General features: G+C 43.1%; 1 protein-coding gene across 2 annotated transcripts in view; it reads right to left on the bottom strand.

Moving 5' to 3' along the window:
• si:dkey-22o22.2 (neural-cadherin) overlaps nucleotides 1-3,807 on the bottom strand; it is a 40,717-nt gene extending 36,910 nt beyond the window's left edge. For both annotated transcript variants that reach the window (XM_049730636.2, XM_049730637.2), the window contains exon 1: nucleotides 2,593-3,807. In XM_049730636.2, coding sequence (XP_049586593.1) covers nucleotides 2,593-3,511 — 919 coding nt within the window. In that variant the 5' untranslated portion in view covers nucleotides 3,512-3,807. The remainder of the gene's footprint in view (nucleotides 1-2,592) is intronic.
• Between the last annotated feature and the right edge of the window lie 10,703 nt (nucleotides 3,808-14,510).

Raw genomic sequence — 14,510 nt, 5'->3', positions numbered from 1 at the left:
CATTCACGCTAAACAAAACACTTTTTTTTTTTCTGTGTGTGTGCTTTGTTCTCCTTTAAAAGGTCATTTCAGGGAGCGTCAGCATGTGGCCGCCATAATTTATCCCGCGGCATTTTTGCACACGCACAAACATTAACACACACACACACACCAGCGAGAAAACATGCATATCGAGAGTGGTGTGATCAATGCTTGTGACAATGACAGACACACAAATGCACTCTCTGTGAAGCTCAGCTGCCTCCGGGACACACAATCCGATAGTGTTTGCGCTTACAAACGCACACATCTACACACACATGGACTCACAGCAGTGGCAGGTTGCTTCGCGCCTTTGGCAAAATCCACAAATAAAGACAATAGAATAAACCTGTGCGACAAACCTCGTGCGTCACCTCGGGGCTCACGCACACACACATACAAAAAGCGGCGACACAAGCGGACGTTTGTGTAGCCGCAATGAGCTATAAATATTACTTAACGGCTTAATGAGGGAAGAGTCGGCCATTCCGACAGCCACGTAAACACTTTTGGATTGATGCAATCAAAGCCTTGCTTTAAATAAGTTTTTCCATCCATCCATCCATAAATTAAAAAAAAAAGATCAAAAAAAGTTTCTCGCTACTGCGTTCAGAATATTGTTGTGTGAAATAATAATCAAAGTTATCCGCTTTGTGTGCGCAGTTTGAATTTTCCTGGCCGCGATTCGGGCTCATTACAATCCTTTTGTCTCGCTGCGCTACTGATCTTTATTTGGCTGAGATAATCGTTTCTCTCGCGCCGCAAAGACAACTTTAAGGGATTAGAAATGACTGTTTGTCTCTGTGATCAACTCATAGCTTTTTTTTTTTTTTTTTTTAAACTCAACAGTAGATGAGAAAAAAAAAAATCATGATTCTCTTTCAGTCGCAAAATATGTCGCCAGAGGCTTGTTGGCATTGAGTAGCAGCGGAAAAATGGTTGCCCGATTTTGCCACAAAAAAAAATTCACACTGCAACACAGCCTCTCCGTCTAACTATTACGTAATATCTGTCCAAGTTGACTTGTTTGTTTGATTTATGTGGGCTTAGCATTTTTTCAAATGACCTTCTGTTTCCCCTTTCGGTTAGCTTAGCTTGTCTCTTGTTGATTCCAGACACGGTGGCGACCAATCAGACCCTGACGTGGCGACACATCCGCCCCCCGGGTTTGACCGGTGACAAAAAGCAGAGCGCCTCAATCAGAGCTGGAGTTTACACCACGTTCAGCAGCGTGTCCCACAAATCACACAAAAGACGGCCTGGCCTGGCCTGGTCCGTCCGCCGTAACAAAAACAAAGCTTCCTGTCGGAAGGGCCCGAGGGTCTGGGCGGCAGAAGCGGGGCCTGGGGGGGGTTAGGGGGGGTCCAGGTGAGCAAACACGGCTAATTAGCGCAAATAAACAAGAGCCACGCGGCTAGCTTGCGCTGATTGAACAAACGTGACCTGGATGCTGAGCCGCCGCCCAGATGGGGCCAGTTTAGAGTCGCGCTTAAACATTTACTTTGCTGGTGGGATGGGAGGTTATGGCGGGCGGGCGGCGGGACCAACATCTGGATGTCGTTTCATCTTGTCAAACAGGACGTTGTCATCCTCGACACTCGGCTACTTTGTTTTGAAAAGGGCTCAGTCTCAACTTTGCAGTTTGGATGAAGACCACATCAACCTTATGAAAATGACATCAATCAAGTTGAGGGGGGAAGAAATTGACATTTTTATGGCCCTCTTGAAATTTACATTTGGTATTGGTCGAAAAAGTATCAGCGCAAAAAAAGATATGAAATTTGGTAGTCACATCTGACCCACCAAAACTTATGCTTAAAAAGACATGTTTGAAGTCTCCATTTTATGATCACTTTATTAGGAGTCCTTCAAAGAAGATTTAAATGAAGCAAAGTATGTGTACTTTTTCAACTCAAAGAACTAAATTTAGTTCAATAGATACTTTTTTTTCTGCCTCGCTGATTGCTATGGTATGCCGGTGATTTATTAAGAGTTACACTTAATTTGTTAGCATAAACACACCCTCCGCTTCAAGCTAAATCACCAATCAGTGCAAAACTACTCTTAGCTTCTTCGTTTACACGAGTCAAAGGTCGCAGCTGATTGGTCGAAGGCAAAGCAAACAGGCAAAAAGACAAATAAAGTGCCTCGAACAAATAAAAGCACACACACTTGATGAAAGTGACTGTCAATGGCAATGCAGCAACACGTGTGTGATGTTTAAGTGCACCCACACACACAAACAAACACACGCTTGCACACACACGTGTCAACAAACCACAAAAGAAAAAATATATACTAGAAGTAGCCGACTGATTTAACTCCATAAAAGATAAAAAGTCTGTCACTGACTTGTATCATAGCAAAAAAATATATATTTTATTTGTTGAATCAATAGCAGTGATAGTGTTAGTCCAGTGAACATTACGAACACATCCCCGCGCGCGCGCACGCACACGCACGCGCATGACTTAAATGCAAAATAAGTTCAGATGGGGAAAAACTATTAGCTAAATGTTAATATGATGGGACATTGTCAATCGTTCAGTCCAAAATTCATGTTGCTCATACCTCTGTGTTTGTGGATCTTGACCATCACCTCCGCAGGCTCCCGCAGGCTGCGCGCCAGGAACACTCTTCCGGAGTCCCTCTCGATCTGCACCGGGGAGTCGGCGTCGGAGATCACCTCGAACCATCGCTGCTCGAATCTCCGGTCGGGCACCGTGAACACCACGTCTCCAACGCCGGCTTGATCCGGGACCGTCACGGCGTACGTCATCTCCTCGGCCAGGGCGCGCGACCTCCGCTTGGCCGGTTTGGTCCTCTCCGAACGACGCACCAGGACCTCCAAGACGACCGGCCCTGCGACCAGCGGCTGTTTTCCGCCATCCTTGACGTAAAACCGGGTTGTGACTCGACTCAGTCCGCGGAGGGATCCCACCAGCGTCACCTGTCCAATTTCGGGGTCCACGCGGAGCAAGTTGGACTCGGGTTGTGCGTAAAAAGTGACGCGCCCATTTACATCCGCGTCTCCGTCTTTGGCGTGGAGCCGGATCAACTCGGTGCCGATCGGGGTGAACTCGTCCACCTCCAGGGTTCTATTACCGGTCGTGAAGTGGGGCGCGTTATCGTTGACGTCCGTCACCTCCACCTGGATCAGCACCGGACCCCAAGCGCACCGCTCTACAGTCAGCTCGTACATGGCGATGAACTCTCGGTCCAAGCGTTTGGATGACACCAAAACCATGTGTCGCCGGTGTCCGTGGAGGTGAACGAGACGGAAGTCGGACGCGTAGCTCCCTTTCAGCGTGGCCCCACTACCGGGGCAGACACCGACTAGTACCGGCACAGCCACCCCGTCCACGGGCGTCCCGGCCGGGGAGTTCTCCGCGATTCTTCCTGAGTTGTGAGAGCGACGAGCGGAGACGGGAAGCAGGTGGACCAAGAGGAAGAGGAGGAGAACGCGCGGGGATACTTCTTTTTGGACCATATTTCCATTAAAAAAGAAATAAAACAACAAATTAACTTCTATACTCTCAATTTTAAGCCTCCTTCTTAGTCAAACTTGCTTCATTTAAGTCCCAAGTCTACATTTAAAATTTTAAAATCCATCCTCTGCGTCATGGGAAAAAAAACAGTTTAACATGATGGTTCTCTGAGTTGATAAAATGCGTTTTTCAGAAACACAAATCTACAAAAGTGAGACGTATCTCGCTAAGGAAAGGCGAGTTTGAACATCTCTGGATGGAGAGTGGAATGGGGGGAGAAGGGAGACCGGCAGAGGGAACCCAACGGACTCCATGTGGCTCTGTAGGAAACGCCCACACCACGCGGAAATGAGCCAATTGGAGAGCAGGATGGAGATTTGATTGACAGCCAGGAAAAGCGAAATTCGGGAGAGAGAAAGTCAGATTTGGTACCAGCAGTGTTGGTTCGTGGTGGGCAAATAGTGTGTCAAATATATTTTTTTTACATCCTAATAACAAAATATGTGGTTTAATAAATGCACTTTATAGATGGCTCGTTTTGCTAATCAAAGTTGTCTTTCTTTGTTTTTACTCTGACCAACCAATCAGAGGATGGACACACGATGATGTCATCAAGGCTAATTTGAAAGCTGATTGGTTAAAAAAATATTTTAAATTGCTAATCTAGTTTAAAATACTTGTCAGATTTGATTGACAGGGCAGCATATTGATGCTGTTGTCTGATTGGGGGGGAAAAAAATCTTAACATTTGTGTACACAAGTGAATACACTGTTGGGAATTGATTAAAACAATTTTATGGAATGATATTAGAATTTAGGCTGTGAATGTAGGTCACTGCCACTGATAGACTCGAAACCTTTGATTGACATGGTACTTAATAAAGTGGCCTGTCTGTATTATTTATTCATCCTGGGTTTTTTTTTTTTTTAGTCTTGGTAAATAAACTTGCCAGGTCATTAAGCGAGAACACAACAAAGTGTCATCAATACCCGCCCTGACACTTGTGATCAATCTAGATGCTGATTGGCTGGCTCCATTGTGCTCACCATAGATCATGTATTGATCCCCAAGGAGGCAAAGATGGTCGCTCTTGTGTTTTGACTAATTGCTTTGTGATGACATCACTTGTAAGCAACCCTGCAGCGCTTATCCGTCAGCTTAGATATTTAGAATTGAAGAGAGAGAAAAAATAAAAGGCCACTTTTGCAGACATGAATGTGTTTTCTTTGCTTTGAAAAGAGTGACAGCTTAAAGCTGCGTCGAGAAGAGGAAGCCCCCCCTAGGAGACGTCAGAATTATCTCCACATGTTGGCGGCGGCGGCCTGATGAAAGCTAAGCGACGCTTTCAGAGCGAGATGGCAAAATGATGTGAAGGATGAATAGAATCACTTTGTTTGCTCTTTCTTTTTTAAATCAACTTCTTTCCATTTAAGCTCTAGTAAAAAGAATCACACCCAAATCAAACACGAACAGTATTTGAATCATTTAAGAGGTCAAAGGAGACCACAAAGTGACGTCACGTGACCAGGTCACATGACCAACCTCATCCATACTCACGACAGATGGCTTGCATCAGTATGCATCTGTTTGCAAAATGTCACTCGGCGATCTGACAACCATCAACCTGAGTGACACACACACGTGTGTGTGTGTGTGTGTGTTTTCGCAGCAGATGGAGACCAGCCGTCAAATGACACTCGAAATTGTACGCCGTTTCCCCAATCACAGGTGACTGACAGGCAAAGTGTGTGATTATCTAACGCGCACACACTTTTAACGGCCGCTAACTTTAATTATAATTGAGCCTGACAAACGAATCAAAAAAATGTTGCCGGGTAAAAAAATATGTGATGGCTGTGGGGCTCGTCAGAGTTGAAGGCACGCCAGACGCACACACGTGATGACGTGCACGTGGAGTGGGTGTTTGAAGCTATTTCTTTCCACTCTGTCTCTAATAACGGTGTTTTTAAAGAGCTGTCAATCTAGCGCTGCCAGATACATGATGGGATGCTATGTGATGTTTCCACAGCAAACGACATGGAGGGATGGACTCAAGGCAAAGATGAAAGTGAACGAACAGCTATATATTTTTTTTTATGGCATGGCATCGATTTATGAGTCCACCAAATGTCATGCTGCTAAGTCAAACTGTTTTCAAGTTTTGTCATTTGTCCTTCCATTTAGTCAAATTTGGGAACATTCAGCTAGCTAGCTAATTTTAGCGTAGCGTCTGCTAACACTAGCGGATGTAATGAATAAATCTTCCAAATATGGTAAGGCCCTTTTTTTCAAAAAGACTGTGTAAAAATATTAGCAAAATATCTACTGAAGAAACACAAATGCAGGTTTTAACACCTTTAAAAGCTTTCATTTACATAAAAAAAACATCATAATGTCGTCTCCGCTATTAGGCTTTTACAATGTGTGCTAGTTTCCGAGGCTTGTTTGCGCTATAAAAGCACCTCGTGTGCCTGTGTGGACAAAAAAAAAAAAAAAAAAACATCATTACCATTTTTAATGCGAAGTAAAAATATATTTTGATGTCCTCAATCTGCAGCTGCGGGAGCAACAACGACATTAATTACACGTCGTAAAGGGATTACACGTGCACACTAAAAGGGATAATATGCAATATTGCATGTGGTGCGTTTGCATCACGCGTGCTAAAGCCGCTAATGTGAGTCGATAAATTAGCTGCAATAAATAACAAGATTGCTTAGCGGGCGAGTGAGGCAGAAAAAAAAAATAAGGTGTGTGTTTGTGTGTATCCGGTGCTCCTCAATTATTTTCTGTTATGCCCCCCTAGGTAGAAAAAAATATTTCACGCCCCCCTAATTCTCCTCAGTGACTATAAATAGTATCATTTGTCTATAAAATTGTGATAAATACACTTTTGCATGACGTATCCTAATAAACATGCTCCCCTGGGAAACTATGAACAAAAGTATTGGGACACAACAAAAGTGGAAAAATAGAAGGGAGTTTTGGGTTTGGACAAAAGTATTCTGCCTCTGAATGAGAGTCAAGTCAGCGTGATATTTAAAGGATGGGCGAGCGACGCTTTGGCGAGGCCCGGGAGACGAGTGTAGGGAAAAAGATGATCAGGATGAAGCAGACGCTGCGGGTAAAAAGCACTTTGTCAAAGCAGGAAGGCGCAAGTAAAGCTGGAGGCCAAAAAGGAAGTGGCAGGAAGCCCCGGTAGATACAGAAGAGGATTGCGAGACTGGGAATGTGTTTATATTCACGATATTATGCCCTGTATAGTGAATTTGCCATTTAGAATGGCTGCAACACCAGTTATTTGAGGGTGTGCACACTTTTGCAACCACGTTATCTCAGTTATTTTTACTTTTACTTTTCAAAATTTGTACAGGTTACAGCTCACTAGCTAAAAAAAAGTTTTATATCACAAAAACCTGGCATGTAAACAACTGTGTGTAGACTTTTGATATTCAAATCATATAAAATTTCATACATAGCGATTCGGGGGAAGGGAATTAGTGAATGATTCCAAACATATCCTGGAAGCTTCGTTTCCTCGCGGAAAGAATAAAAGGAGTCATCTGTGAGCGTGGAATTCCGTGGCCTGATCCGCCATCACCGTCGACTCCGCCGCGCGTGCTAAAGCGCTATAATACGTCCGCCACTGCGCCGCGCCGCCGCGTACGCCGCCACTTTGATGATGATGATGAAATGCGACGGGCAGCTGAGACGTTTCCCGAGAGGAACGCTTTGCTGAGACCAGACAAGGGCACGATCACGGCGGGAGGATCTAAGCGAGGATTGGATTTTTTTTTTTTTTTTTTTTACTGACAGGACAAGCCAAAATGTCACAAAAGCAACCCAACGCATTCCCAGCGACCCCAAAAATATATATATATAATTATTAGACTTCAAAGTTAAACACTATCACGGAAGCTTTGAACAGCAACATCAGCTCAATGAAAACATTAATTGATCATCACATCGAGCTCTAATCAACCTCCATGTCGTCATTTTCTGACTCTTGTTGTCCAAAATCTTTTTGTTCCGCGCTAGCCGAGCGGAAAAGCGGAGGCGTTACAGAAAGCAACGGACCACCGGCACAAATGACGTGATGGGAGAGACAGGTGGGAGAGAGAGAGAGAGAGAGAGAGACACAGGTGGAAGGGAGGAAAAATGGGAGGGAACATACTAGCATGGCCTTGTAGCATGACACATTCCGAAATTTCAACACGCCGTGAAGTCAGATTGAAACAATGTAGCAAAATATCAGAGCTTAAAAGCAAAGCGATACAGATAAGCTAGCAAGATAGCTTAGCGAGATGTAGTAACAACATATCAGTGTGACGCATCTTAGGAAGCTAGCATAGCCAAGATAATGTAGCTAGCAACAATGTGAAATAGTAAAATAGTGTAAGTGGCTAGCGTAGCATGACGTCGTACGGCACAATATAACGATCTTCGCTAAACATCAGCGAAAAGTTTAGTATTGTGAAATATTGTATAAATATTAGCCTCTTAGCGGTATGCTAACAAATGTGCTTATTAATTTATGAATGACCCAATCTTGTTTATATCCCGCTGCCGTCCACCGGAGGCTATACAGTGATAATTACGACATGGATGTTGCAAATATGGTAGCCGGGGGACCGCCTTCGGGAAAGTGCGTCGGGTCAGTGAAGCGTGAACCCCGACGAATTTTAAAATGCGTCCACAGGGTGATGTTGCGAAGTGACTTCCGCGTGAATATTCATGAGGACTTAATGTCACATGACCAGAGGCAGGTTAAATAGCGAAACATTTTAGTTTTAAATGTGTTCCTCCCCCCCAAACATATTAACCGGTGAGTATGATACCAGATTTTTGAAAAACGACAAGAGCTTTTTACTTTTTTTTTTTGTACAACCGATAAAGAGCAACAACGAAATTCGACTGTGACAATCGCTTTCTAAGTTCGCAACTCAATTTCGCTAGTATTCTCAGTCTGGCAGGCGGTGTGAAAAGGACTTCGATTTCACACAGACTTCTTAATAACGATTCATAGTTTTTCTTTATTGATCCCCAAGGAAATCCCAATAGTGTTCGAGTCGAGCGTGTGACGCTCATCCAGTCTGTTTCATCGGCCCGAGTTCTTTTCATCTCGGCCAACGTGCCTGGCAGACACAGCCTGGCAAAGTGACGACGACACCCGGGGGTCCCTGAACGCACCACCGCACGTCCTGGGCAATTCGGCTCATAAGTCACGAAATCTCCCGACGACATCACGCCTGTCACAAACATGCGCACGCGGGAACGCGCAACCTTCCAAAGAAGACATCCTGTCTCATCAGATCATTTCCTCCCTGTAGGAAGTGTCATTAAGAATCCCGCAGATTTCAGATTGCGACTTCCTCCAACTTACAAAAAACTCACGTAGCGGCGTAATCAGCCGAGTAAAAACTGGTCAAATAAAAAAAAAAAAAAAGATATTAAAAGTGAAGACAATTTGCAATTTGATGCACAATTTGTCTTTGCGGACCGTACCTGGCCCCCGGGCCTCGAGTTTGACACCTGTGCTGTACGGTCATAAAAAAAAAACAATGATGTCATTCTTTTTAGTAATTGAACGACATGAAAAGTGGAACACAAGAACGAGACGTTTGCTCATCACCTGACTGCTGACCGCGCCTGCATTAGGTGTGTGTGTATATGTGTGTGTGTGATAAATTGGGTCGCAAAGGGCTGTGCGTGCCTGAGGGCCACTTGTCTGACACCCCCTCCCCGAAACGTTCAGGTTGGTGCAAGACTGCAGCAAAAAAAAAAAAAAAGAAAGAAAGAAAAAAAGGATGGACGTGCTTCCTAGTTCGGGATGAGATGAGCATGCTGGAGTGGAGCCAGTTGGCGCGGCTTCAAAGAGGTGTGAACGCCAGCGACCGTTCGCACCGCGCTAGTTTTTTTTTTTTTAATTAAAATGTGAGGAAATCAATGCTGATGCTGTGTTTGGATGTCGTGGAACCAAACGAAATTTGACCACATGAACTTTGACTTTTCGAGGACGAGTTTGCGTTTTACTCATGGGATCGTTTATGGAAAATAAAGTGCAGAGGTGCCTTGACTTGCGAGTTTTTCAAGATACAAGCTGTTAGCCTCATTTTTGCCTTGAGATACAAGGAAACATTTCAGACATGAGTGCGCTTCAAGCCCCTCCCGCTAGGTGGCGCATTTGTAAATGATGACTTTATGATATGATTATGTACCTGCCATTTATAAAAAACTTTACGAGGGTAACCTCGGACTCAAGTGTGACACGCTTTTGACAGAAGCAATAAATCTCCAATTTGCTTTGCTCCATGAAATTAAAATTATTTTAGTTAAAAAAAAAAAGAAACTCCTAATTGGTTGTGAATAAATCAGCAAATTAATCAACAAAACTAATGAAATGAAAACAAGTGGCTGCTTGCTTGGGCACACTTCTGCAGGTGGAGGCTGAAAGCACAATTTGACCAATTTCACGCATGTTTTGTTTTTGCCCCCGACACCACGTAAGTGTGTGTGTGTGTGTGTCTGCCCGTGTGTGTTTGCTTTGCGTTCAAAATGAGGTCAGGCGCGATGCTTCCAACACACTCCTTCCCCGTCTCTCTAACCTTTAGAGAATCCTGCCGACACTCAGATTAACTCTCAGTGAGGGTAAATCCTGGACGACAGCTCGAGCATGTACACACACACACGCACACACTCAACACACACACACAGGCTCTCAATTTCTCAATCTGGGGAAAATATAAACATGAACTTGAAAGTCTGCAAAAAAAAAAGTAAAAGCTCAGACGACACAAGCTCTCGATCTGTCTTTAACTTTCTAATGCGTATACACACACACACACACACACACACACACACACATTTAGTGAACTTTGGGGACGTGGAGGTAAAAAGCTGACTCGATTTGACGGGAGGTGTGCCGACTCGGCACAACTGAGCGAGCGTCTGTGCGGTTTGACGCCAAGCTGCCGCGGCTGTCAGCTCAGAAAAGCTCGGCTGGCTTTTTTTTATTTTATTTTATTATTACTACATCAGCTATATCATCTCCGCACACTTCTAGCTTATTTCTACACAATCGTAGCGGTTTTAATGTTTGGTATGATTGTAACATTTATGCTAATGTCTGTTTAGCCCGTCTATGGCATTTCACGTTATTTGTTAGCTTTAAGCTAATACACTTAGTTAAATCTGTGAGAAAGATCATTTGGTTTAAAAAATGTAAAAAAAAAAGGGTAATTTTCTGACTTGATGTTTGAAGTGGGTCTGCTCCCTTGATAAACGAGGATATAAAGTCATTCTTTACCAGTAGGGGGCGTCCATCCATAAGACATTTGATTGAGAGCTGACCTTGTGGAGCTGACTTACGACGCTTTCTTATTTTATAGCGAGTCATCAAACCTTGCTGCCATGCTCCGCCCACACGCAATGATGGAAACTCAAATCCTTCGCAAGTTAGCGTCGGAACTTGATCTTAATATACGAGTTTTTAAGGCTCCCTGGAAATTAGCATAATACTTCAAACCAAAATGTCCGACTTACTGTATCTTTTGGAGCACAACTTTTTTGTGGGTCAACTCTATGTATACGAGTCCACCAAATTTCATGTTGCTATATGAAGGGCTGGATTTTCAAAAGGTTCAGTGAAGGCTCCCTGAAAATGCCTAAAATCTTTGCGTGTCTTTTTTTTTTTGTGGGTCTCCTCTTCACGTTACACGTCTACTAAATTCGATGTTGCCATGTGAAACTGTCTTAGGGGGCTGAATTTCCCCCCCCCCAAAAAAATCGCTACATTGTGTCCCTAAGGAGGATGCGGCAAACACACACACACCCGTGCGTACATACAGTAGACACACATGCGCACACCCCAAGGAAAGGGATTATTATTATCGCACAACACACACACACTGGTGGGCAGGATATATTTATTTATTTTCACACTCTTTGCACACACACACACATTGATGTGTAATCTCAAGAAGAGGGTAGCAGGCACAAGATGAGGATTTACAGCATCATGTTGCTTTTTCTCACTCCCAATGGCCCCCTTTGCCACCCCCCCAACACCTCACACACACTGACACACACTGACACACACACACATAAGCCTGCATGAAATAAGGCCCTGCGTGGCATAAATCTCCGCAATGTCAACTTTAGTGAAACCGATCACTCAGCTGAGATGTGATTGGCCGATTCCCAGGAAGTACATTGCTAGTCAGTCTAAAAGCAACCATTAGATCTATTTTATTTTTAATTTTTTTTACAGTATGTCCCTATTTTTTGCACATCCTAATCTTGATATAAAGACAGCCACCAATCCCAAACGATTTATAAAGTCACCTAAACCAATTCAAAAACACTTTAAAAAAAAAAAAGAAAAATAAATTCCTGAGATTTTCGGTTGTTTTTCGTTTCCATTTCGGCTCATCGTGTTTACCATAAACCAAGAAGACTGCGAAAAGGCGGAATGGGATGAAAAAGACTTCAAATAGCCCTTATGAAAAATTTAAAGTTCCAATTTAACGGCAGTGCAAACAAACAGCCACGTCAGAACTTTAACGCGGCGTACGGTCGGTCGGCGCAGTCAAGCGGAAGAGGCGGCGGCCAACTTGAAGATGATGCCATAAGACGGACGAGCTTTTAAAAGAAGAAAATGTTGTGTTTTGTTTTCTTTTGGTTTGGGAGCACAACACTAACCTGTCTTGAAACCCTGTCTTCAAATCTTATTCCTCTCCAGTCCCTAATTTAAGTGCTTGAAACCCTAATTTGAAAAATTCAATATAATTTGTCGTTTGAATCCCTAACCTGAATCATGAAGCCTTACTTGTAAAACACAAACCCTGTTTTAAAACTCCAATTCAGTTCCGAACAAAGACTCCAAAACCTACTTGGAATGTCCAAACCCTATCTTGAAACCTTCCTTTCCGGCTCGAAACCCTAACTTACTGCTGTCATTCCAGCGTACGGGACAAAAGAGGCTCCACGGCCGGACCGTCCGTCGGTTCCGGAGGCGTGACGACCAATCATTTGGGCGCTTTCACGAGGATAATTTACGGAGGCGTCAACGAGATGGATGAGGCCGCCGGATGTGGCAACACGGGCGTAAAACTTCCACACACGTACAATCCGCGCGCACACACACACAAACATAAGTCATCTTCGTCAGCGCAGGAGTAAGAAGACGGCGTCAACCTTGAGGCCGCGTACACAACATGAATCAAAAAAAAGAAGAGGAGGAAGAAGGCGAGCCAGCGAGGAAATAAATCCACACTTAGATGTTCAGCACACAAATACACGACAAAGACCACACTACAAACTACTGAATGGTCAAAACCCTAATTACAAATCTGAAATAATCATCTTGAAATTCTAAACTGTCATTTAAAATAATAATTAACCTGTCTTGGACGAATATTTTGAAACCCTACTTTGTGAGCGACATATTTTTATGCTGTGATAAAGTTGTGTAGCAGTGATGTCACTGCGCATAAGTGACGATTCAGCGGGAATGAATGACTGCTGCAGGTTGTTGTTGATCATTGAAATGTCCAGCGGACGTTTACAAGCACGCCGCCTGTTACTTCATCTTTGTCATGGATTTACTGCACTCACACACACACACACACAGTGTGAATTATGCTCGATGGCTGCTATGCATTGATCATGTGACTTAACTGCTGCTGCACATTGAAACAGGAAAGAGCAAAGGCGGAAAGATTTGTGGCCCGCACTCATATTGATATGCCGTAATACAATTATTGCGCATACATCACAACATTAAGCTTGTATTGAAAGCCGTTTGTTTGAGATATGTCACATGTAAGAAATTAAATAGATGATAAATAAAGGTGTATTGTAATATTTTATCGTTCTGTCTTTCTTTCAACTACTTTAATGAAGTGCTCACTTTATCATATGGTCAGCTACTGTAATGTAATCGAATTTAACATGCAGTTTAGGAAGGGGAAACGATTTCTATTTCATCCATTCATTTTGGAGGAATAATGAAATAACAAATGCATTTAAAACGCCCTATTTTAATGAGGAAAAGGGCAACTAAGAAATGGAGGTGAGGCCCGCCATGTTTTAGTGACGTCACGGAAGGAGGCATCACAAGACTATCGCTTAAAATGTCAAAAAAACAAGAAATGAGCAGTCTGTATCTTTACACCAGTCACCAACATACGCAAACATCATTAAATATTCAGTTGAAATTAGGAAGAATTCATTTGGCTTACATTTCACATGAAGTTTGATGCCACCTCCGCCGTCTATCCGAAAAGGAGGTGCTTTAAACGGCCACACTCAGCTGATGGGGTCGGCCTCCTGGCTGGAACTCAGGTGCTCTCAATCTTTCCAACAAACTCTTGGGGATGGTGACGCGGTCCGGTGGAGACTCCTGGAGCCCGCTGACACTTTTATGTTTGTTATTTTTTTGTAAATCTTTAGATACTAGGTTTGTTTTCTTTCATTTTCTTTGAGAAGTTCCCGCGCGTTCTGCAGGTGATCCGGGATGCATTCAATGACCACTCACATAGCCGGAACTTGGATGACTCATTTAATGCACAAAAAAAAGCAATGAAAGAGCAAAAATTTGTAACCCCTATAACTTTCCTTTGGTAAAGGTTGCTACACTTGCTGGTACAAATTTCTGGTCTTCCTTTACTTTTTTGAAAAAGTGAAAAAAAAAAAGAAATGAGAATGCTAGTGTAAAATACTTGATTAAATACAAAAAGCAGTCGTATACTGCCATCTTGTGTACGCACTTGGTAGTGCAACAAAACTGTTGAAAACGTTATGAGTGATAGTAGTAAGTATAAAGTACATAGAGCAAGTTATAAAAATAAGGACAAAAAAATGTGATTTCTGGAAGATATATGATATCAGCAACATTTAGCCATACAAATAGATGCTAAATAAATGTATGATTATTAAACTACTGATGCAAAATGACACAACAAAAAGAGACCAAATTTAAATGAATAGTAATCACTATC

The sequence above is a fragment of the Syngnathus scovelli genome, chromosome 9 (genome assembly GCF_024217435.2).
Source record: "Syngnathus scovelli strain Florida chromosome 9, RoL_Ssco_1.2, whole genome shotgun sequence".
Lineage (NCBI taxonomy): Eukaryota > Metazoa > Chordata > Actinopteri > Syngnathiformes > Syngnathidae > Syngnathus > Syngnathus scovelli.
The sequence above is the reverse complement of the archived record's forward strand: the minus strand, read 5'-3'. Positions and strand labels throughout refer to the sequence as shown.